Source organism: Chrysemys picta, chromosome 9 (genome assembly GCF_011386835.1).
Source record: "Chrysemys picta bellii isolate R12L10 chromosome 9, ASM1138683v2, whole genome shotgun sequence".
NCBI lineage: Eukaryota > Metazoa > Chordata > Testudines > Emydidae > Chrysemys > Chrysemys picta.
In genome coordinates, this window is record NC_088799.1 from 92,709,908 (window position 1) to 92,735,496 (window position 25,589).

At 41.1% G+C, this 25,589-nt stretch overlaps 1 protein-coding gene across 3 annotated transcripts in view; it reads left to right on the plus strand.

The window, feature by feature from the left end:
• Positions 1 to 25,589, plus strand: part of IL1RAPL2 (interleukin 1 receptor accessory protein like 2) — a 552,531-nt gene that overhangs the window by 283,006 nt on the left and 243,936 nt on the right. For all 3 annotated transcript variants that reach the window (XM_005298972.4, XM_005298973.4, XM_065556687.1), the window contains exon 3: positions 11,203 to 11,476. In XM_005298972.4, the coding sequence (XP_005299029.1) occupies positions 11,203 to 11,476 (274 nt within the window). The remainder of the gene's footprint in view (positions 1 to 11,202; positions 11,477 to 25,589) is intronic.

The window sequence follows — 25,589 nt, forward strand, 5'->3', positions numbered from 1 at the left end:
TATCGTGATACCTTCCAAAATCAAATCAAATCCTTCTTTGGGCATACAGTACAGAAAGGAAATCTCTGGTGGAAGAAGTTGTTTTAGAAAATTACAAAGGGGACTCAAAACTGGGCTTTGAATAGACTCAGTCCTGCGCTTCGGAGTCACTTTTGGGACTTCATAAAGTATACAAAAACATAAGGAAATGGAACATAGTTCCTTATTTCTAGGTGACCTATTTGTGTAGTTTGTTTTTCAGTGTGCCTTTTACATTATTTGATAACGTTGTGTCAGCCGTACAGAGGCGAGCCATTAAACTAAATATTTTAAAACAACCAACTATACAGTACACAAGCTCTAACCTCTCTCCCATTTATTTTAACATACCAAATTGGAAACTGATTACAAGATCAAAACTGTCCCATCTGTTAATTTGGGATGCGGATCTGCATTTTAAACTGCTGCTTTTTGGCTCTCTCTTTTTTTTTTTTCATTGCTAAGGATACAAATCAGCTCAAAACCAACAGCACAGCATCAGAGGGAGAGTTCAGTTCAGGTCGATCTGTCTCCAGAACATCTGATTTAGAAGAGGAAGAAAAGATTGTTATGAGACCAGCCAGAGACTCCCTTTCCACAACACAATGTATTTCAGAACTCCCTGTCTCAGGCACACTTTTACCTGCCAGCTCCCATTTGCTTTTCTCTCCATCAGCAAGTATTCTTGAAAATCCCTGTGATAAAATGCCATGTGAAAAGCTGGCATTGGAACCATCAATTTGCCCAGCAGATCTGACAAGTGCGACTGTACGAAATGTCCTTGGCCAGTAATGTCAACTGACCCTACTGCTATATTTTATTTTTCAAGAGGAATTTCCAAGTTCAGATCTCATGAATATGCACAACTCCCGGAAGCTGAGAATTCACCGATGTTCCAAAGCTGGACTTTGATTTTCAGATTGGTCATGTGTGTCTAATATGTGCCGCCTTTAGCATGTTGCATAAAAGACTAGATGGCTCCTAGCCCTGCGTGATTGCAGAGGTGGGGGCAGAGCGGGCACAGGAAGGAGGCTGCCCCCTCATTTTGGACCCACGGCGCTGTGTCTTTTACAACCCCAAATGGAATTTTGGGTGTTCAGCACAAGGCCTGATTGAAAAATGTCTCTCAACTTTTTAACCAACATGGAACTTGGTTTTCAGTTATGCTAATTTTGCAAGAAGTGTTTGATTTCTTTGAAATTGAGTTTTCATTGGAAATGTCAAACACTTTCATTTCATTGGAATTTCCCTGAAAGGAAAATTTGCTTTGTTTTGTTTTGTTCCCTGACCCCCTGGATTCAACACCTTCGAAAAATCAGGCCCTATATATTTTTCTCCCTCAGGTCTCTCTCCTTTTATGATAGGTAATCTCATATCTCTAGCAACTCTTCACTCCATAAATATAAAGACCACTTCCTACAGCAATTACCGGACTTAAACAATCCTATTAAGTAGCCCCCATAAAATTGTGTTTGAACTTTAACTAAGGACTGTCACTATTGGGCAACTTATTTTGACTGATTCCTTTTGTGGCCACTTAAAACATTTCATTACTGTCTTCTTTTCCTTATGTGCTTAAATGCTATAAAAGTCTAACATGTTGATATATTTAGCATCTATTTCTCTCTCCTGTTACTAGTGTAAAGGCTTCTCCAAACAATTATCCAGCTTCTCTTTCTGCTTGTGTTTATGTATGTGTATCTACAAGCACAGAACAATTTTTTCAAACATTAATTATTCCAGTTTTATCTGACAAATTTAAAATATTTCTCTTTTCTAGACTGAGCATTAATATTTGGAATGTGAGCAGTTTTGCACTGTTATGGTTTGTTAGCTGGTCAAAAACTGGAGTAACTTCTGCAACATCTTTCATGTAAATTTTGGCCCTTTTTGTTGAAATGTGAAGTTTTAGATGAAAAAAAATTTCAGCCAGGTTCTCTGGGCAGATGTGTCCATTTCTGTGCCCTGATTGACTGACCATACGATCTCACTCAATGTGAACACTTGCACGTGTGAAATTAAAGTGCGTTCTTTCTGAATGCCGCAGCGTTGGAATTATGCAGCATTTGCACCATTTGACATTCACAAATAGTTGTACCAGTAAAACTCAGTTGCTCAGTTATTGATGACAAGCACACACAAATGGGGGTGAGCACAGGTGAACTCCAAGCTTTTGCGGGGTGGGGTAAGGACAGTGTTTTGGTTTTCTGTTTGTACAGCACCTAGAACAAGGGGGGTTCTGATCCAGGCCTGGACTCCTAGGACTATCATACTACTAATAATAAATCATAACTATTATTCAATTTTAAATTCAAATAGGTTGTTAAAGAAAAACTTGTGCATAATTCACCCACCTCTAATCCTAGAAAAGGTATTTTTTCCCTAAGAAGCATAGAAGGTGAATCTCTAAAAATGCTATCATCTTATATGGAAATATTTTTTCATTTATTGTATTTGTGTCCCTTTCTGTTGAAATGCAATTTCAAATGAGAATATAGTCAGAGGAAAAGCCAATATTACCTGAAATAAAAATAGCATCAAACTGTAGCTCATTAAATCACGTCTGACCAATGCTGCATAGAAAAGAAACATCACTGATTTCTATCGCGTGGCTATTGTGTTTTCTCCTCTTTTCCTCACTGCTTGACGTGTCTGGACTGGCACCTCTCGTGCTGGTAAAGGCAATACTCTTGAATGCTCTTCAATGCCACCAGTGAAGCCTTTTGTTATCACTCTTTCCCTTTTCCCCCTTAGCTCTTGACCAGCTACTTGTAATTTCACTGATCATAGCTGTGATCGCTGTTATTCAACAAAGGAGCTTTAAGATGGGTTGTTCTCAAGCTGTACAACCCGAAGCCCAAGTTCCTCCGTGCACAGAATACTTCCTCTTAAATAGCATCTTCTAAAATCCTGGGACTACTCACGTCCCTTCTCTATTTAGATTGTAAACTCTTTGAGGCAGGGATAACATCTCTCTATGTATTGATACAGCCCTGTAACAGGGTGGCACCCACCTCTCATGAGCACCTCCTTCAGTCTGTGATGACCCCTTCCGGCAGCTTCTAGTGCAGGGATCGGCACCTTTGGCATGCGGCCCGCCAGGGAAATCCGCTGGCGGGCCAGGCCGGTTTGTTTACCTGCAGCGTCTGCAGGTTCGGCCATTCGCAGCTCCCACTGGCCGCGGTTTGCACATCCCTCGGCCCACACCGCTTCCCGCAGCCCCCATTGGCCTGGGACGGCGAACCGCAGCCAGTGGGAGCTGCAATCGGCTGAACCTGCAGACGCTGCAGGTAAACAAACCGGCCCGGCCTGCCAGCGGCTTTCCCTGGTGGGCCGTGGGCCAAAGGTTGCCGATCCCTGTTCTGGTGACTCAGTCCTCCGACCAAGTCACACAGTCTGTATGGAACAACTCAAACAGACCCCTGCCGGGGTATTAGTCCAACGAAGTCTTTAAGCACTCTTGACCCTGGTAGGGGGCTGTGCCCCCAGGGCTTCTCCCTGGAGACTCTTCACCCACTTTGGTCTGTTCTGACCCCAGCTGTCCAGCGCGGCCTCTTAACAGTTCAGATCTACTTCAAGAGGGTTATCACTGCCCAATTGTAGGCCAGTTCCTCGGTGGCTTATTGGAGGGGGGCGGGCCTGGATCCACCCACTAGTCCAGGTCCCAGCCCAGGGACCTAAGAATAGCAGCCACATGCTGCCATGTCCCTTTAACTAAACTGCTTTCAGTTCCCTGGGTCACTTCCCCACAGCCCCTTCACTTTCATGTGCGCTTCACCTTTACTGTAGGGCATACAGCAAGTCCAAACAGCCAGCCTGGATCTCCGTCTTGCTCCCCTAGTCACTGCCAGCAACTGCTCTATCCTTGGTTCTGCGGTTCCCTTCAGCCAGCCAGGAGCACCACCTGCACTCCTCTGGCTCCAGCAAGGAACTGCCTGTATCTGGCTCTGCACCTTCTTTTACATGGGTCTGCAACCCTCTGATTGGCTGCTCCCTGCAGCCTTTCCCTGATTGGCTGCCTCCTGAGCAGTCTACCTAGGCCTCAGGGGAGGATTAGCTCCACAGCTCCTTTCTGGGATGGGTGTGGTAGGATTCTGAGGCCTCCAGAACCCCATCACAAGCCCCAAGCAAAATGGTACCCATTCTTAGCTGGGGGCTTCAGACGCTAGTTATAATACAACTAGTAAATAAAAATATTACTTTTATTTCAGAAGAATGTTGTTCTTACCAAATAATTAAAGTCAAACGTGTACTGTCTTTGTCTGTACTGCATTAGTGTGTGAGCAATAATAAATGTAGTAAATTAGCTAGTTCATTCTTTTTTACTTATTTTTAGTTTACTTGAATTTAAAATTAGATTTCAGATAACTAGGTAGACAGACGTGTATAAGAATCCCATGGTATAAATTGCTCTGCATGACAGGACCTTACAAAAATGATTACAGGCAGATTCACAATGCAAAAATTATTTATATGACAGGAAGCAGAAAGACAAATTACTCAGAGACTATGTACATGCTCTTCTATAATTGCTCATAAATTATTATGGTTCATGTAAAAAGCACCCAGATTCCCTAGACCACTAGGTATATTTAAAATAACAATCATGTTAAATTACTAAAAAATGGAGGAAATTCAATACACATTGTAGGATGATTGCTAGCACAGAAATACAGGAAATTGTTGGCAGCAAAGTTAATTTGCAATTCACTGTATATATTTAAAGTCTTCCCTTTCATTTCACTATTGAAGGCATCATCCCATTCTTCATTATGGGGATAACATTAGGCTATGTTGATTGGATCTGGTCTGTAAACAATTTCACTAGAGAAGCAACTAGAGCTGGGATCTTCAGAGGACTCTAAGGGGTTCAGGTGTCAAATACCGTTGAAAGCCAATGAGAATTAGAGGGCAAACTCCATTAGGCCTGCATGCATGCATTAGGGATTACTGCCCAGTTCTGGAAGGGACAGGAAATGAAACAGAAATAAAATTTGCTTTATTATTTAAAAGATGATAAAACAGTATCACCTACTTGAGAAAGCATTTGGAATAATAGCTCATGTCTTTCATCTCTCATTGACTTCCATTCCCTGAGTTGGTGCTTGTGGAAAATTGACTTAAATCAGATCTAACATATAGCCAGCCAACACTGACTAATGTAGTGCATTGTACAGGATATTGCAATGGGAAGTGGAAGAAATTGATTTGACTCATGGAACTGCCAGAGCTCAACTCTCTCCTACTCCCTTTCTGCTGTCCACAAGTGTTTCCCTTGTTTAAAGTAAACCAGAAAAGCTATTAAATTGTCATTCCAAACAGGCCACACCCTTCCCTCCTCTATTTTTCGTGCCAGAGACTCTTCCATGTAGAAGTAGGAAATGCTATACCAGACCAAGTGATCTTTAAAAGGCCCTCACCTCAGCCGGTGGGAAAGAGTCTGGTTTTGGCAGGTGATCAGTTCCAGAGGAGCAGTAGGGGAGGCAGCCTCCCCAACAGGAAACCAGCCCTAATTATGGGTCTTTAGAGCCACAGAAATGCAATCATCTCTGTGGAACATGGAATCAGCATGCAGCAGGTCCAGCTCCTCAGAAGGGACTTGAGACTAGGTAAATAGCTAGATTGTGATCAGCACTAATGAGACCCTGTGTAATTCACGTTTATTATTTTATGAATGGAAAATAGGACTATACTGGAAGGCATAGTTTGTAGTTTCGGTGTATGTCACTGGCGCTCTGTGAAAGGTAATATGCTGCATTTGTTGCGCTCTGTGTATTCTCACTGCTCTGAATGCCGAAAAGATATTTTAACTAACTCTCTTTATTGTTGTACAGCAAATATCTAAAATACACCTGCGGAGCAAGTTTACCATTGACTTGAATGGGCTTTAGATGAGGCCCTTCTTAAGAAGTGGTAGATTATTGGGTTGGAAAGAATACATGTCATATACATTTATTATATAGCACAGTGCCTCTCCTGGCTTTTCTTTATTGTCATTCATTTTTTTCCTCCTCATTGACGTGAACATACCCCATAGCGAGAGCAAGCCGACACAATGATGGCAAACTTAGTTCATGATAATAGAGCGTCAAACTCCGCCTTAGCAGCTCCAGTCATTTCTAATGACTGCTTTGAGAATGCTCCAGCTTAATCTAACAATTCATACACTTCAGTGATTGACAGCAGAGCAAGGAGAAAAATTCCAGCTACACAGAAACTTAGGCAGCCTGACCTAGATTTTAGCCTCTCTGGCTACATAAGAGGAAGCATTCTTGATTATGCTTTTTAACAAGAGGAAAAATAGTTAGGGGGAGGAAAAGTCATCTTCTGTTTGATTAGTCTTTCTTCGATAATTAAGATTTAGTCCATGCTCACTGCAAGATTTTTTTTCTAAATGTCATCAAATGTTAGAAGCCCTATTATAAATCATTACCTCATTTTCACTCAGTTCTTGACATCTCTCTGCTCTCCGTAATTAGCATCTCACGGAATGCTCCTTTAAGCTAGTTGGCTATCTAGCCGAGGAAATGAACCGAAGAACCCCCACGTGGGCAGAAACAATGGCGTGATGTGTCACATGCACAAACATCCCCCCTTCCCCTGCTGCATCTGGTGTCCGACTAGTCTGATCACTGCTGCTTCTGGTGTCTGACTAGTCTGAGCCCAGCTGCAGGTTTGTTCTTTGTTGTATTTGGATACAATCGGAGGGAAAAAAATGAGTCTAGTGTAAAGTGTGTGTTGCTTTCCTTTTCCTTTTGATACACAGATCCATTGGCTTCACAGGAGCTATAATAAAATTGACAAATAGTGAGACAATATTGTTTTAATAATAATAGCTCTTCTATAGCATTTTCACCCATAGATCTCAAGGTGTTTTACAAAAGAGGTCAGTATCATTATTCCCATAATGGAACATAACCCAGGTCTCCCAAATCCCACTCTACAGGTCTATCCACTAGGCCATAATGCCTCCCACTAGCTTTGTACTTGTCTGACTACATCCATCTGTTGTCCATCATACTTAAATTGTAAGCTCTTTGGAGCAGGGTTTGTCTTTTTGTTCTCTGTATGGACAGCACCTAGCACAATGGGGTCTTGGTATATGATTGGGGCTCCTAGGTGCTTCAGTAATACAAATAATAAATAATACTGACACCAGCTGAGGATCTGTCCCGTAGTGTCTCCAGATTATTATGCTAGTAGCTGCTGTAAGTAAGTCTCAGCCAGTCTTCTTCCTTTGTAATTTGGCTATGAACTACCACTTGACTTTATAGTGTCTTTCATGCACACTGCATTATTCTAATGTGCTTTGCAGAGTCAAAGGGCTGGTCTACACTGGGACGGGGGGGGATCGATCCAAGATATGCAACTTCAGCTACGCGAATAGCGTAGTTGAAGTTGAAGTATCTTGGATCGAATTACCTGGGGTCCAGATGGCGCAGGATTGATGGCCGCGGCTCCCCTGTCGACTGCGCTACCGCCGCTCGCTCTGGTGGAGTTCCGGAGTCGACAGTGAGCGCTTTCGGGGATCGATATATCGCGTCTTAACAAGACGCGATATATCGATCCTGGATAAATCGATTGCTACCCGCCAATATGGCGGGTAGTGAAGACGTACCCATAGATTCATAGATTATAGGACTGGAAGGGACCTCGAGAGGTCATCGAGTCCAGTCCCCTGCCCGCATGGCAGGACCAAACACTGTCTAGACCATCCCTGATAGACATTTATCTAACCTACTCTTAAATATCTCCAGAGACGGAGATTCCACAACCTCCCTAGGCAATTTGTTCCAGTGTTTAACCACCCTGACAGTTAGGAACTTTTTCCTAATGTCCAACCTAGACCTCCCTTGCTGCAGTTTAAACCCATTGTTTCTGGTTCTATCCTTAGAGGCTAAGGTGAACAAGTTCTCTCCCTCCTCCTTATGACACCCTTTTAGATACCTGTAAACTGGTATCATGTCCCCTCTCAGTCTTCTCTTTTCCAAACTAAACAAACCCAATTCTTTCAGCCTTCCTTCATAGGTCACGTTCTCAAGACCTTTAATCATTCTTGTTGCTCTTCTTTGGACCCTTTCCAATTTTTCCACATCTTTTTTAAAATGCGGCGCCCAGAACTGGACACAATACTCCAGCTGAGGCCTAACCAGAGCAGAGTAGAGCGGAAGAATGACTTCTCGTGTCTTGCTCACAACACACCTGTTAATACATCCCAGAATCATGTTTGCTTTTTTTGCAACAGCATCACACTGTTGACTCATATTTAGCTTGTGGTCCACCATAACCCCTAGATCACTTTCTGCCGTACTCCTACCTAGACAGTCTTTTCCCATTCTGTATGTGTGAAATTGATTTTTCCTTCCTAAGTGGAGCACTTTGCATTTGTCTTTGTTAAACTTCATCCTGTTTAACTCAGACCATTTCTCCAATTTGTCCAGATCATTTTGAATTATGACCCTGTCCTCCAAAGTAGTTTGGTATCATCTGCAAACTTAATAAGCGTACTTTCTATGCCAATATCTAAGTCGTTGATGAAGATATTGAACAGAGCCGGACCCAAAACAGACCCCTGCGGTACCCCACTCGTTACGCCTTTCCAGCAGGATTGGGAACCATTAATAACAACTCTCTGAGTACGGTTATCCAGCCAGTTATGCACCCACCTTATAGTAGCCCCATCTAAATTGTATTTGCCTAGTTTATCGATAAGAATATAATGCGAGACCGTATCAAATGCCTTACTAAAGTCTAGGTATACCACATCCACCTCAACTTTCAATTTAGAATAAGAGAGGGAGGGAGAAATAACCAGAAAAGGAAAATATGCCTCCAAGTGAAAATGGAAAATAGATGAATTGATAAGGTGGAGTTAAAGGATGCTTAATGTTTGTTTCAGTTGTTCAGTGAGGAGCTAGTGGACATGGAAGTGCTAAGAGACAGGATAAAAATAATTGAAAATGTCTTGACAGAAATAGCAAAAAAAAAAAAATCTTCAAAATTCAGTTTCAGAAGCTGCATTTTCAGATTTGGACTAAGTTCTAAGTGCAAACCTTTTCCTAATACATTTAAATTGTGACTCTCCTCTGAAAAATGAGACTGTAAGAATGGGATCTTCTTACTCACCTGATATGCTTTGTGTGTATTCAGAGTTATAAGAGTCTATTCATTTTTACTGTGGTCAGCTTTGCTGCACCAACATACTAGAATATTTTCTGGCTCATGCATCAGTGATAGAATTATTAACTGATCCAAAGCTCACGGACTCGGTTTGAGATCCCGGCAAATAAACAATTTAAGAAATGGCTTTGTACATTCCTTTAGGAAGGTAATGAAAAAATAATAGTTAATGTGTCAGAGCAATTAGAGGTATGCATGAAATAAAGAATAGCTGGCAGAGGAAATGAAAGAAATTAACATTTACTGTATAGCGATGGGTATTGGATACACACAGAAAGAGGCCACATGGTTATAAAACATAGCTAGGCCTTTGGTTGATGAAAATCAGTATGGCTACATCGAAGTCAGTGGATCTACCCTGAAATATATCAGCTGAGGATATATACCAGCTGGCCTGGGGATGATATCCATCCTGATGTAATCCCACTGAAGTCAATGGAATTACATAAAGGATAAATTTTTGATCCAATGTACCTATGTTAGGCATCAAGCAGCAAATTGTGGACTGCTGTGCCTTGCAAAGCCCTGTTGATTGCAGTCAGCCCGTATGCAACCAATTGCTGGATTTGGACCTTAATGTTTCCCATTAGTAAAGAAGATTGTAGTGAAAGAGATTGAGAAGTGGTAGTAAATTGCATTTTTTAAGGTGAATTATCAAAGCTACAGAGCCTGGAAATCCAATTAAAAGAAATTTTAACCAAAGAACATGATCTGACATCAAAAGAACCCTGGCCACATCTTCCCCGTTGCTCCATTAAGCATGATTGCATTGCACAGCATACAGTAAATGTATCCTACTGCATAAGACACATACATGCAACTTAATCAGTGCTTAGAAACAGCCTTGTGTAATGTACTTCAAAATAAAATGATAAAGATATGGGTTGTGTCACATCTAACTATTTTATATGCAACTGTGTTGTGCTCCCCGAACCAGCCCTGATAGGGTTAACAAGAGCCTGAGAGGCCAGGGCATCCCCTGAGACAAGAAGGGCCAGGGTTAATTGGGAGTGAAGCCTACCTGGGGAAGGGCTGCACAAGCACTATACAGCCAGGAGGGTGAAAACAGAAGGGGGCTGTAAGGCAAGGAGGCTGCAGTCACTCTGGGTTGAGGGAGGTTGTCAGGGAAAAGGAGGAAGTCCAGGGGGAAAGTAAGCCCTCGATCCTGCCCTGGAGTAAGAGACTAGGAGGGGGGTGAAGTAGCTACAGGGCGTAGAATAAGTTCCATTGGTAAATCTAAGAAGATAGAGAGGCTGCATAGGATGGAACCCAGTGAAACAGCAGCAGGGATGGGGACTGAGAAGACCTGGGTTGCTGGTTATAGGGTCACTGGGATGGAATCCAGTGTGGTGGGTTCCCATCCCAGCCACCGGTATAGTGGCACAGACACCAGAGCCGGAGCTGAATACAGCCTGGAGACAGCATTTGGACAGTGGTCCAGTTGGACTTCGTAACCCCAGAAGGGGTGGACTGAATGGTGACCTGGCATCCGGGACAAGTTCCCAGAAGAAAGACTGTGTGTTTGTGACTTGGAGACTATAAAAATAGGCTAGACAGCCCAGCTCACAGGGTAGCTGAAGAAGCACCTTGTGACAGTGACAAAGATAATTAGAAGAGGTGAGTAGAGGAGGTTTAGGGGGTGGATTGAGATCAGATGCCAACATGCATTTTCATTAATTACAGAACTCTAAGCTGGTTTTTCAGTTCAAGTAGCTAAGGTAAAAACACTCGTTATTTATTAAAGAGTTAGTGGAAGTAATGAAATTCTAAAGAGGAAATAGAACTGAATGGAGCTAAAAATGCACTCTACAAATCACTTTTTTTTTCATGTCAAACTAAAATCTATTGAAAACCTTCAATTGTGGTTAATTGTGACAGATGATTCACAATGGCTTAAAAATAAAGATTTTTCTTTTTGATTGATTTTATTGCATTTCACAGGTTCTCTCACTATCTTGAAAAATATCTCTGTATCTAATATTTCTTTTATTGTTTTCCTTTCAGTTGATGGTTGCATTGACTGGTCAGTGGATCTCAAGACATACATGGCTTTGGCAGGTGAACCAGTCCGAGTGAAATGTGCCCTTTTCTACAGCTACATCAGGACTAATTATAGTATGGCCCAAAGCACAGGTCTTAGGCTTATGTGGTACAAAAACAAAGGAGATTTAGAAGAACCCATTATATTTTCAGAAGCTAGGATGAGCAAGGATGAAGATTCAATATGGTTTCATTCGGCTGAGTTGCAAGACAGTGGATTCTACACGTGTGTTTTAAGGTGGGTATTGTGTTGAATATAACAATACATTTCTATAGTTTTTCTTATTTAAGGCAATGCTTAAATTTAGCTGTTTCAGGACTACCAATTAATATATACTCATTATCTTTCTTTTCCTGATTGTTTGTCAGATTATTGCATTATCTTGGAATTACAATTTCTCAAATAATTATGATTACTTGTTCCAATAGTGATAATTAAATATGTCTTCACTTCTTTCACTGAGACCTATTTTCAAAGGTTTTTAACTTAGTAAAAAAAAAAAGCGGGGGGAGGTGGCGGCAGCTCTGAAGGCTTAAACCAAAACAAACATTTTGATCAAATAAAGCTGTTTGGCAAATCAAGAGCAAATCCCATAACTGACAGACAGCAATCACAGATTATAATTTTCTAATGGTATTTTTGTGACCTCTGTCTACTACGAGTGAGTTAACTTTTGTAAATTGCATAACGGCTCATAATCTGGTCTGAATGGCCCTGACATTGTGGAAGTGGCGGTCAAAGTCCTGTTTGATTTTGAAAAATGTCTTTTCTAAGGCTTGGTCTACACTACCCCCCTAATTCGAACTAAGGTACGCAACTTCAGCTACGTGAATAACGTAGCTGAAGTCGAAGTACCTTAGTTCGAACTTACCTTGGTCCACACTCGGCAGGCAGGCTCCCCCGTCGACTCCGCGGTACTCCTCTCGCCGAGCTGGAGTACCGCAGTCGACGGCGAGCACTTCCGGGTTCGACTTATCGCGTCCAGACTAGACGCGATAAGTCGAACCCAGAAGTTCGATTGCCAGCCGCCGAACTAGCGGGTAAGTGTAGCCAAGGCCTAATTTGCAGCAATACATGTTGATCGAATGTTTAGTGTCCCTCCAGAGGCCTCAATTCTGCAGAGCACGTAAGCGTATGCTTAACTGTAAATCAGTTCGGACATAAACATGTGCTTTGAGTTAAGCATGCTTTTAAGAGCATTGCTGAGGAGGGATGGCTTGCTGATTTGGGGCCTTAACTTGCATAGTACTGCCTGTCCTAAACATACGTTTATAGGGTAAACTAGAAAGGCTCTTCAATTTTTTTTTAAATGCATAAATGTTCCTTTAACTGATTCAACTTTGAAATACAAAGGACTTCACAAGTACCATACATGTTTTCAATATTGCACCACAATCGCTTCAAAGGCAAACAAATAGAAATGTCTCTGGTCATGCCGCTGAGGTGGTCTTGCCTGTCCCTTGTGTCTCACTGCTTCTGTGTCTCAAGCCATCTATTGATCACTTGCAAAGCCATAAAATCTTTTTGTCCAAACCTAACAATCCATAGCTGGTTGAAAAATGTCTGTTGAAACTTCTTTTTTGACAGAAGCTTGGGGTATCAACAAAATGTAAATTTTTGTGGAAAGTATCTGCTTTCCATAGAAAAATTTGACTTTTAAGCAGAATATTAATTAAAAAAAAACACCTATGTCTGGAATGAAAAGCATCAAGGAACAAACAAAGGGGTAGATCCTACAAAACCCTTACTTACACTGGTAGTCCCATTGAAGTTACCCACATGAATAAGAATTATTTACATGAGAAAAGGTTTGCTGGATCAAACTTAAAATGATTAAAATTAAAGCTCAACTGATGCACTTTCCTGAAGAATTTGGTAATCAGAGCTTGATTTTGTTTAGTTAGCAGGATATGGGGCAAAGGATCATACCTGCTGTGAGGGGCAAATGGGGAAGATGTATATGTTGAAGCCAGATCAGCTCAGCTGATGTATCATAGACACAGTCTGTGAACAGAAGTACATTTGTAGTCAGGAGGCGCTAGCATCTAGAAGTTCCCATTTGCCACAGAGATGAACAAGAAACATACATTTCCTTTTTGGCAATTCTTGTGGTTGTGAAGATGTAGCCATTACTCCCAAAATGTGGCATCACTCTTCCCTCAGCACATGTTCTGTTCATCCTGTTTGATCACAGAAGGATGAAGTACCATTACAAAGGACGAGTCAAGCATGACTTCAGTACTGAAAAAAATTCTGTGGACATGGAAGATCAACTCTTTTACCTTCTCAATCAAACTGGCTATGAAGTTCACTGAGAGTCCATGGCTGAAACCACTGAACAGCAATTCAAACACCCATTGTAGTTTAAAATTGTACATACCTTTGGTGAACATTAGTGCTTATGTTGGTGGCAGATTAACAGAACTGGAAAGAGCCCAGAAACTTGCACAGCTCCTAGCTGCATCTCCACTAGTGCCTACTGACTTGCTTCAACCTTATTTTATCTGCTTCTGATCCTGCTAGAGGCTACCAGCAATATAGGACTGTGATGTTTTGATGGTTTTGTGCTGCGGACTAACATCTAGTTTGGACTAAAGATGAACCCACCATACACTATTATTATTAGTAGTAGTTGTAAGAGTAATAATAAACATTTATAAGAGGGCAGTATCCAAAGGCTTCAGTCGGGACCACTGCTCCATTGTTCTGGATGGATAGCAAATATAGCCCCTGATTCTGCAAAAAGAACCTTATAGGTTGGCTCCTGTCTGTGAGCAATCTTCGTATCCTCAGAGCTGGAGATAAGAGACAAAGCAACTGATTATATTGACTTGAATATTCATTTGAAGTCAAAACTGTGTTGAATCTGAATCTTTAGCAGTTAAATGGTAACTCTCAAGCTTGTGGTGAGACTTTAGTGTCTGTTTTATAAATATTTTCCAGAAACTATTAAATGTAAAGATAATGGTTACTATTAGAAAGTCAACATTTGCCAACAGATTTCAGAGTTATTTACTATTGGATGTGGAGAGGGGAACTGTGGTCTGATACCATTTTGTGTGATTAACTCTTAGCAGATCCTGATTTTGTAATGCTACCTCTGTAATTAGTATACTACAAATGACAGAACCATTATTTTTTATGACAGTTGCATTATGGAACAGTTATGTAAAGATACTGAATTACATATTTCAGCAGAGATGTACATTTTTCATGTAAGATAGTCAAGACAACTTGACACAAACATTAGCAAAAATCTTATGAGCTCAAGTTCTAGGACACACGTTTATATGGGAGATTTCAGAACACTTGGTTCATTTAGGTGACAAATAGTTTTGGTAAGAAATGGGCAATTTTTGAAATAAAGAATGTGTTCTCCTTACTTCCAACATAAAGACAATATGTCAGGCTTTTTGGAATGTATTACTCAGCAGCAATGTCTTCTATGTCAGTTCTACAATTTTGCTGCTTAGGCCAAAACTTTCTTATATAATTAGAGATTTTTTCCCCCTATTTTCAGATTTATGTGGGAGTACTGTGTTTCACGGCTTTATGTCTTGTAATTATACATAAAAGACCACATTTCTTGCTTGAATAAATTTATTGTTTCTTCCAAAAATTTGGTAATGAATCCTTGCTCTTGTTATTTATAAAATCAGAAGTAGCTTAAAATAGCTGAGCAAAGAGCAATAGTAATTTATTTTCATTTCATTAAAATAGGGTTAGATGTAATACTCTGAAATATAATAATGTTATTGTGATGGACTATTCACACCACGAACTGTGTAAAAGACTTTTTAAACTAATTGAGCTGAAATTAAAATTTGATGAGGTTTGGGTTGGTTTGTTTTTTAAGCGGATGTTTGCATTTTACAATAATCAATCAGGATCACGTAGTTTGCAAGAATAGGAAGGTCACAGTTGATAGAAGTAATTGCAGAAGATGATTTTGTAGAACGATCTATAATCGGTTTCAAGTATTGCGTTTTATAAGCTGTCTGACTCCAGAATCGTACAGTAGGATCAATACAGTGTAAAGAGGAGTACAATGTACAGCAATGTACAACATCAAGGTCTAATCTTGCAAGAAGCTCTGGGCTCTCTTGTGGGGGCTCTGAGTGGGTTTGGGAAAATGCCTCTTTAGAGCTCCTGGCAGGATCGAGGCCAACAAAGCAATTTGGTGGGGTGGTGTGAGGACATTGGGGAAGGTGGGAGTGAGTGTATGAGGGAAAGGCTGACATGACCATGAGGATAATGGGTAAAAATAAATATTTCAGTGATTGGATAAGAGTTTATTATACCGGGGTGATAACTGTAATGTTAATATTATCTGTTTCAGTGTTTGCAAATGGGCCCAGACTAGGGTGTGAGAGACTGACAATATCCCCAACAAACCTTATGGAGTTAAGTTAAATGTGATTCAGTGAACTTGAACATCTTTGGAGTTGGTTGTATTAAAAAGGCAAGTGTTTAGGTAATGTTGTGAGACTGTGGAAATTCTTTAGCAGGAGACAAGATTAATGCAGTAATTCCTAGAGCAGGTCTTCTAGAAAAACATCCACTCTCGATTTAAAAATTGTCAGAGACGGAGATCCATCATGACCCTTGGTAAATTGTTCAAATGGTTAATTACTCTCGCTGTTTAAAATGTATGCTTTATATCCAGTCTGAATTTTTCTAGCTTCAACTTCCACCCTTTGGATCATGTTATATCTTTCTCTGCTAGACTGAAGACCCCATTATTAAATATTTGTTCCCCATGTAGATACTTACAGACTGTAATCAACTCACCCCTTTACCTACTCTTTGTTAAGCTAAATGGACTGAGCTCTTTGAGTCTATTACTATAAGGCATATTTTCTAATCCTTTAATCATTTGTGTGGCTCTTCTCTGAATCTCCATTTGTCAACATCCTTCTTGAATTGTGGGCACCAGAACTGGACACAGGATTCCAGCAGTGGTCGCATCAGTGCCAAATCCAGAGATAAAATTATCTCTCTACCCTAGGTGCTTGAACTAGCGGTGCTGCCGCAGCCCCTGGCTTGAAGTGGTTTCCCTCATATTCAGCGTTTACAGTTTGGTTCAATGGCTCTCAACACCCCCACTATACAAATTTGTTCCATCACCCCTGCTCTTTACTCTAAGATTCCCCTGTTTATGCATCCCAGGATGGCATTAGCTCTTTTGGCCAAAGCGTCCCACTGGGAGCTCATGTTCAGCTAATTATCTGCCACAACCCCCAAGCCTTTTTGGAAACACTGCTTCCCAATATAAGGTCCCCTTTCCTATATGCCTGGCCTCCATTCTTTGTTCCCAGATGTTTACATTTACATTTAGACATACTAAAATACACTTTGTTGACTTGTACTCACTTCACCAAGCAATCTAGGTCACTTTGAATCAGTGGCAATACTACACATAAATAAGTGTGTGTATATATATGTGAGGTATATTATATAATTAATTCCCGCATTAAGCTTATTTTCCTTTTCTCATAGTACATTTTGACATTGACTTAACATTTAGTTGCAATGCTAACTAAAGTGCTTATTTTTTCCTGAAATGATGAGCATGAGTCTAGCATGTTAGTCTTGACCTTGCAAACACTTGTACATGTGTTTAGCTTTATGCGTGTGAGGTGTCAGAGGGCAGGTTTACACTAGGAGCATTACATTGGGGCAGCTGCACCGCTATAGCACGTCTGGTGAAGTCGCTGTACACTAATGGGAGAGCAATCTCCCGTCGGCATAATTACTCCGAAGCTATGTCTGCGGGAAAACGTCTCCTGCCGACATAGCGCTGGTGTGGACAGCGCTTAGGTCACTGTAACTTTTGTCATTCGGGGGGGGTCTTTTTTCACACCTCTGAGTGACGTATGTTAGATTGACTTAAGCAGTAGTATAGATCTGCCCAGAATGACTTCAATGAGACTGTTTATGGGAATAAAGTGCATAAGTGTTTGCAGATCAGGGACTAAAACAGCAATAGGATCTGATTAAGCCTGTAAAGGGTCATGACCGAGCTCAGATCCACCTCATGGCGTTCATGTCATGACTTTATAGCCAATATATACACAGGGGCTGGATATACTATTAAACTTCCAAGCTGATGTGTCTTTAGTTAAGGTTGTCAGCCCTTCCATTATAGAGCTTCATTTTTCAGGTACTTACAAATCAACTATACAAAATTGACTCTGGACTGAAACATTCAATGCAAGGTCTCAGGGGCTAAAACACTAAACCAGAACATGTAAACTGAAATTGGACTAAATCAGTACGCCATTTACAAAGTCATGAGTATGGAAAAAGTTGAGCTGGCAGCTCGTGGGCTGCTTTGCCCTCTGACAAAATAAACGTGGTTTTGATTCCCCAAGTCATACTGAAAGGATTCGGCTTTTTGGGGGGAGAGGCAGTGGAGGGAATAACTGGACCTTATTGTCCCCTCTCATGCTGAAAACCCAAGGGAAGGTCTAATGGGGGAAGAAGCCTCAACAACATTTACCAACTGTTCCATCAGTGGCAGGGCTTCTCTCCCCTATCTCCCTCCTCTTCCTCCCCTGCCCAAACCAAACTGAGCTGCAGTGCTTGTTTTGTCTGCTTGAACGGGAATATACAGGAGTATAAACAAAGTGCCTCCTCTGCAAAGTAAAACACTTCTATCCTTAATGTTAATTGGTAGAAGTAGTGTGTGTGACAGTGGTGAGGGGAAGGTAGGGACAGACCTGCTTGTCGTCTTTTGACCTATCACCTTGTACTTATGATTTTTTGTATAGCACACACAGCACTAGGTGAGTAAAGGAGGAAATAAATCCTCCAATCTCCAGTTCTGTATTGGACTTCAGAGAACCCCCCAAAAGAAAAGTGGTGTTAATGAGCTTCCTTTCTACCATCCTTTGTCTTGTCTATATAGATTGCAAGCTCTATAGAGTTTTCAAAGTGCATGTACAGCACCTAGCACCTTGGTTGGGGCTCAATGAGCTATCATAATAGAACTTATAATAATATAAATAAAAAATGGAGACACACTTTTGTAAACCACCAGGTCTTTGAATGAGTCTGGAGCATATACATAGTCAATGCAAATCTGCCTTAGAGTGTTTTCCTGTAGGGGGTGTCAGCGAGACTTCTCTCACCTGATGGCCCTTCATATCATATTGCATGTATGGGAGGCAAGCAGAGCTAAAGAACACACTTCAAAGAGGTTCCGACAAATAGTCCATCTAAGGAATGCTCTGAAATCCCATCTTTTCTGTAAAAAAAATAAAATAAAATAAAATAAAATAAATAAATAATTGCCATTAAAACCTTTGCAACCAGCCAAAAGACAAAAGGGGTTATACAAATTCTTTGCATCCAAAAAAGGTACAAGGGCTAAAACACTCCACAAATACATGAATGGTGAGGCCACTTTCTCTGCAGCCCCTTTTAAAACATCTATGTTGGGGGGTTAATATGGTCCTCCCAAAGCTAATGAAACCTCCTTATGAGGCACCTCAATCTCATGACTAAGTTTTTAACATGGCCATTCGTTTTGTTGGCAGCAGTGTCTTCGACTTGCAGAGGGGACTTAAACACCCTATGCTAAATTTTTCATGGATGCGGAGTGTCAAGGGGGGGCAGAGGAGGGGAGAATCTCCTAAATCCCTCTGAAAGGTTGCTAGAGTTTCAACTTAATCACTCCATACCTGCTTCCATCTGGCAAGTGCCTTCTCTATAATTTACTGTGAAAAGGTTTCTAAGTTACCATTTCAAATTCACTAAAGCCTTTACATTAAGTGTGTTCATCTACCTTATTGTTACTTATGATCGGAGGTGCTGGAACAAATTTTATAGTGAGGGTGCTGAGAGCCATTGAGCCAAACTGTAAACCCTGAATATGATGGAAACCACTTCACTGCAGCAGCGCCTCCAGCACCTATGCTTATGGTCCTGGAACAATAAGTCAAGCATCCAGGAGAAGGCCATCTAAACTTTCAATAGAGGGTCAGAAATTGCGGAGGAGGGGAGAGTGGGACACACAGCCACCACTCACTCCCTACCACCAGTACTTCCAAAAGGGAGGGACCTTCCTTTCCCTTGTTTTCCCCTGCCTTATGGGGGGGGGGGTTCCTTTGAGATAGTAGGATTTGGCCCCCATGTAACAGTCAATTACATTTGATTTGACTGAGGGATAAAAGGAAATGACAAAATTCTCAAAAGACCCAAAGTTTTTAAAAGGGAATCAGTATGGTCAAAATGTAGGGTGCTGGGTCCAGGGGGGAATACTCTGTTAAATTGGCAGATGAGTCTGAGAATTTGATCTACTGTAGTGTATTTCTCTTTTGCTGGTGAACACTTTTCACGGGTCACTAACAGGAGGAACATCAGCATGAGCAGTTCCCTTTGTAAATTAACATAATTAAATGCACATTATGCTTTCTTCATGCAGAGTTTCTTTTTTTAACCCTATCAGATAACAAATGATCCGTTCTTTTAGTTTTCCCAATTGTCTGTATTTGAGGGAGCTTCTCTTTCTCTTTCTCATTGCATACACTGATGTCAACTGTTTGCAGGGCTGGCTCCAGCTTTTTTGCCGCCCCAAGCGGGCGAAGCAGGGGAGGGGGGGGGGAAAGATAAAGCCGCGATCGGCAACACTTCGGCGGCAGCTCTACCGCGCTGCTTCGTTCTTCGGCGGCAATTCGGTGGCGGGTCCTTCGCTCCGAGAGGGACTGAGGGACTTGCTGCCGAAGACCCGGACGGGCCGCCCCTTTCCATTGGCCACCCCAAGTGCCTGCTTTCTTCGCTGGGGCCTGGAGCCGGCCCTGATTGTATGCATCAGGAAAGACTATATCCCCTAGGGGATTTATTCCCTTTGGCAGAAGAACTGGTTAGGCTCAGCAGTACTTATGCAGAGAGCACTTAAGGGAGACTTGCTGTCCTGAACTTCAGTTTGTTTGTGTGTCTAATGAAGGTATGAAGGGGAACAGACACATTAATTTGCCCACAGTGTGGGGTGGACTGGAGGTGCTCTAGGTTCTAACCTAGAAGTGCTCTAGGTTCTAACAAGCAGCGTATTAAAAATCACAAAATTATTGGAGGGGGATCTCCTGGGAGTGGTTGTTTCGGGACCTGAAATTCATGCTACCCCTGAAATATAGCTTTTCTAGCACGGAATGTATTTGAACAAAAATATCCAGAGATCTTATGGTAAATATTAAAGAATAAATGAATAAACGCTTTGGAAGGCGTAAAAGCTCCCAAGCTTCGTGACATAAGTCAACCTCTAACTATTGGTGGCTATGAGGAAATTTCCCTTGGGAACATATGCTGCCTATTGCAGAATTTCTTCCTCTGAAGCAGCTGGTGCCGGCTACTGTGAGAGAAAAAAATGTTCGACTCGGACCATGTCTGATAAAGTATAGAAGTTTTGATGTTCCTAGTCAACTCCTACAGTTTGCTGCATTCTGTATAATTTTGTCTTGCATTTACAATTTACCTTGTTTTTAGAAGTTTTAATGCTTTCAGAGATGGTTACCTGTCTGAAAGGACAACTGCAGAAGTAATGTATTACCAAAGGAGAAAAAGACTTCCTGAGATTTTAGTGTTGCTCAAAGGCTGAGGGCAATATGCACCATCAATGTAATATTGTTTAACTTAAGTCCCATCTGTTTTTACCTCTGTTTGACCCTGAGCAGTACTTATTTATATGATTTTTTTTTTGGTGGTGGTGGGGGTAATCTTCTTTCTGGAGAAGACAGGTAGACAGCTCCTATTGAGGTGAACAGATCAATAGAACCAGTCAGTTCCTCTAGAGACAATAAAGGTGAAAACTGGCTCCTCTTACTCCCCACTATGGGGAGACCACAGGACAGTCAATCTGCTACTGGTGAATCCTGTCATCATGTTTTTTTGGTCTTCTTGAGAGTGCCCATGTCAATGATTACATTAGATGTCGTCTACCCGCCAATGTGTGCCGGTGTCCTCTGAAGAGAGCATTTGCTGAAATCTAGCTTGGGATCTAATCTATCTAAACACTGCACAGATGAGGATAAATTAAACTAACGTATAACAGATCAACCCAGGCCAATATACTGGGCCCTCTTCCCCCTACCATTCTGTGTTTGGGAAAATTCAGAAGTGCTAGTTGTTCAATCCAAAAAATATCCATTCTCCTTAATGACATGAATGAGGGCATGATGAGGGGTAGACTACTCTCTTCGATGCCATTGTTAAGAATGTGTATTCCTGACTGTTGGTCTGTGGAGATGTCTCTGGGTATCTTGTATCCAAACTACCATTCATACTCCTCTTTTATGTTGGCCTGCAGTGACTTTGCCCAGGACAAGTTTCTCCTTGTTGGCAATTGGCCAATGGTGCATCTTTTCTGCATGTTAAAGCATAGGCTACTGGGACAGTGTTTATGTTTTATTCAAGATGAACCTGCCTTCTGACTTCAGAATCCGGTGCATATGACAGCAACCATATGTTGTAATGTGAAAAGCTTAGCAGGGAACAGTGCAGGAGAATGAAGAAGCTTAAGGAATGGTGAGATAAGAACAACACAAATAGTTCTTCTGCTTGAAGGAATAGGAATTTGCATGGTGTTTCACTCTGGATTAAGGCCACAGCTCTTTATTGGAGGACCCACAGAACCGAAATCTCAGAAAATGCACAAGGTACAGTAAAATGGACTTGTAACAAGATGCAATTGTAACACACTGCACCTAATTTTCTGTGATAATGTTTCTAAACTGTTTTTGTTTTTACTAGTGAGATCCTGAGGGCCATTCAGACATTAAAGGATGAATACAATGAGCCAGGTAGCATCCGGGTTTTTGATATAGTGCTAAGGAGTTGGGATTGGAATTACAATAGTAAAAGAAACAACAAACTTCTCTGCAGAAATGGTTGGAGTTGTCCCAAGCCAAGGTAACATACACCGAGGAAGAGAAGGAATATATACTCTTTGTTTATGGTTCAATACACAACTACAGTGATGTCAATTGTCTACTAAATTTTTTCTCTTGCAGGTATTGCCTTTTAACTTGAAGGGGTCAATGTGCATCACACTTTGGGAAGAAAGAAGGGCTTGCACATCTAAGAACTTTGAAAATACAAATCCAAGTGTGATTTGCATGGTTGGTATCTTCTGTAGACAATGACCCAAAGCATGCCACAAAAGGCTTCATGGAAGAATAAGGTAACAAACTAGTGAAGAGTCCCATAGAGTTAATAATATCATACATTAAACACTTTTCCAATTGAGGAAAAATACAATACCTGTGTTCAGAATTGTATGACAATAGTAAATGATGCCTTTTTCTCTAAACAGATCAGAAGATGATAACCTCATGGAACTGGTGTAGAACAACTTCAGACACACATGAAACCACTAAGTAATGATGGACTTGTATTTCAAATACTGGCAACACAAATTTGGACTCCGGAATGTATTGATTATCTGGATAGTTCTCCCGGTAATGACTAGAGAGGAAAACAGGAGATTGTCAAGGTCTGATAGGTGTTAGCAGACCAGGTGCTCTTGACTTTCAGAGGGAGATAGATGATGGGTTGGTATTCTTTATAAGTCAGAAGCTGCTAAGTTCCCAAGTTGTGGAGACTCAGTTAAAGGGAATGGACTCAGGAGGTTGACTTGCACATAGCTGCTATTTAGTGTTACAATGAGCCAATGAATGTGCCGTAGATTTAATAGAGTTCAGCCATTAAAATGAGTAGGCAGCATGTTGCATTCCGTTAGAAGCCTGATTCTTGTATTCTTTCTTGGGCACAGCTTCCATGAATCTCCTTGTGGTATTCACAATTGCATCTGTCCTGCAATTATAATGAAATAAAAAAACCACAGCAGGAGCACCGGGCGGGCGGAGTGTGTCGGGGCATAGGGGTGCCCATTTTTTGGAGGCCCCCCCAATGGCCCTGTGGCTAATCCGCCACTGCTGCTGTTTTGGCCATGTTTTTCTTTTGGATTCTGAGTTTGTTTGAATCCATACTTCAAAGCAAAACTTGGCTGATATGAGGATTGCAAAGACCTAGATGCCATGACAGAAGGAAATAGTTTCACAAACTCCTGCAAAGCAAAACTATTGAGCTCTTCACTTCTCCAGTCCAGAGAGCAGACACATTTCACAGTAGTACTTTGAGATAGGGAATCACAACCTCTGGTGCCAGTATGTTAAGACTTTCAAATCCTTTCTCCTTGCAAAAAGAACGTCTGTCTTTTCCTCCTCTTCCTTGTTACTAGTACTCCCTCTTCTTAAAAGGGAGCCCGTGGAGGTCAACCCAATGGGAGAGGGAGCAGCTTGAGACCTTTTAAGATGTGAAACTGCTTTAGAAGATGCATTTTCAAGGTCTTAAGTTTATTTTCTACCAGGCATGCTCTCTATGCTGAGCCTACCTCTTGTCTATTAAATGAGTGCTCTGAAATCTCGTTAAGGTCTAAGATCATTTGAGTTGTACTTGATCAACAGCTGTTTCTACTGACTTGCAAACTCCCTGCTAAACTAATCTATTTTCAAGGTCAGGTCTACAACCCTTCATCTAGCAAGCTCCCCATCCACCGTGGAAAACAACTTATTTTGTCAATTTCATTCCTCATCTGCTATAGCAACACTAAAATAGTGATTAGTTGTTACTTGTCTGTGTTCTTTGCAAGTACATTCCGCCCCTATTTACTCTTTTTATATAACCTTCCTTCCCTGTTCCCTCCATGCTTTGAGCCCAGTGCAACCAGCCCACCTTTGTTTTTCATTATATTGTACTGGGAGAAGTTCCTCCTTTCTATAATACAAATTAATGAGAGTCATCATTATTTTAAAGAAGGAAAAGGGAGGTAATAAATATAGGATAACATTGGCCACTCTACCAATGTCCTCAAGGAAAACAGACCAAGTCGAATGCAGCCAGTGGGAGATAGTTCATCCAGTTCTCAAGTCTATTGTTGCTGGCTTAGTAAGGGCTTTATTTATCCTGAGCTGGAATAGACTTATTCTGGCAGGGGTTTTTTTGGTTGTTTTTTTTTTTAAGTGATGTTGCTCACCAGTCAGTCAATTTCCTCAACTCTGCTCCAGTCTAATTGTAACTAGTGAAAGGAGTGTTACATTTTTAGGGAGTAAGCATTTTAAATAGAACTAGCCTCAGGCCCTGTTCAAAATGTAATCTAAATAATGAAAGATTGTTAGCAGAAAATATAGCACTATTAAATTATACCAAATAATGAATAACAACCCCAAGTCATTATCTTTATGAGCCTTGATAATTTCTACTGGGTCTGTGACCTGTCTTGTAATCAAGAATATGGGTAATCATCCAGGTAAGTTGTTAATTACCAATTGCTTAATGCTGCTGATTATATACATACATCAGTTGTAAAGTACATACACGGATGTTGTGTGGGTTTTTAGTGCTCCAGCACAATGTACTTAAAAATTCTTTAAAGCTGAAGTTTGTTTTCCCATCTGCAAGGAACAAAGGGTGAGATTTTCAAAAGCACCTAAATGTTTTAGGGGGAAATTGATTTTTATTGTTAAGTTGCATCGAGACTTTTCAAAACCGCTCCCAAAATGTTTATTTTTCAGGTCTGATAACTATTCTTTAGATTAAATAAAACAACAACAACAAGTAAAAAGTCTCTGTAGGAGGGAAAATGCAGCGACACTTCTTTAGTATATTTCTAGCTGCAGGCTCCACATATGCTATTCTATGTGACATTTTATTACCATAATGATGTGCAACAAAAGACTTGCAATGGGATAAACTGGTATTTGTCTTGTTCCATTGAAACTCATCATAAGTCTAATTTGAGAATTCTGAGGATCCGTTACTTTGATGTTAGTATCAGAGGTTTGACTATTTGGTCATTGATCATTTTCCAGGCGAATGTGGCAAAATGTATTTGCAGTGCTGCCCTCTGTTTTGTACCAGGTAAAATAATCTGAAACACAGTAGCCGCAGGAGAATACTGAAGCAAAGCGGTAATGTCTTCAGCGGGAACTCTCCAGGACTCCCCATGATATTGTAGCCAGCCAGTGTATCAGTCTTACCCCAGACCTCTTTGATTCCAGAAAACTTAGTGACAAAGTGATGCATGATGGGAAACAGAGCCCTCATTATAATGTCTGTCGTACTTTGTAGTCTGGTCTTAAAGGACTGTGTTTCCCATCCCGTCTAATGAAAACCAGAATCTGACAGTCTGAGTTGCAACACTCTTGCACAAACTGTAAATGCTTGACAGTAACACCATGATAAATATCAGCGTGAGTTGTTATTGTGGTAGCTGCTAACTCTGTTAGAGTTGTGAGTCTATAAGCATTTCCATTTTAACCTCATTTTCACATTCAGGAAGCATGTAGCTTGG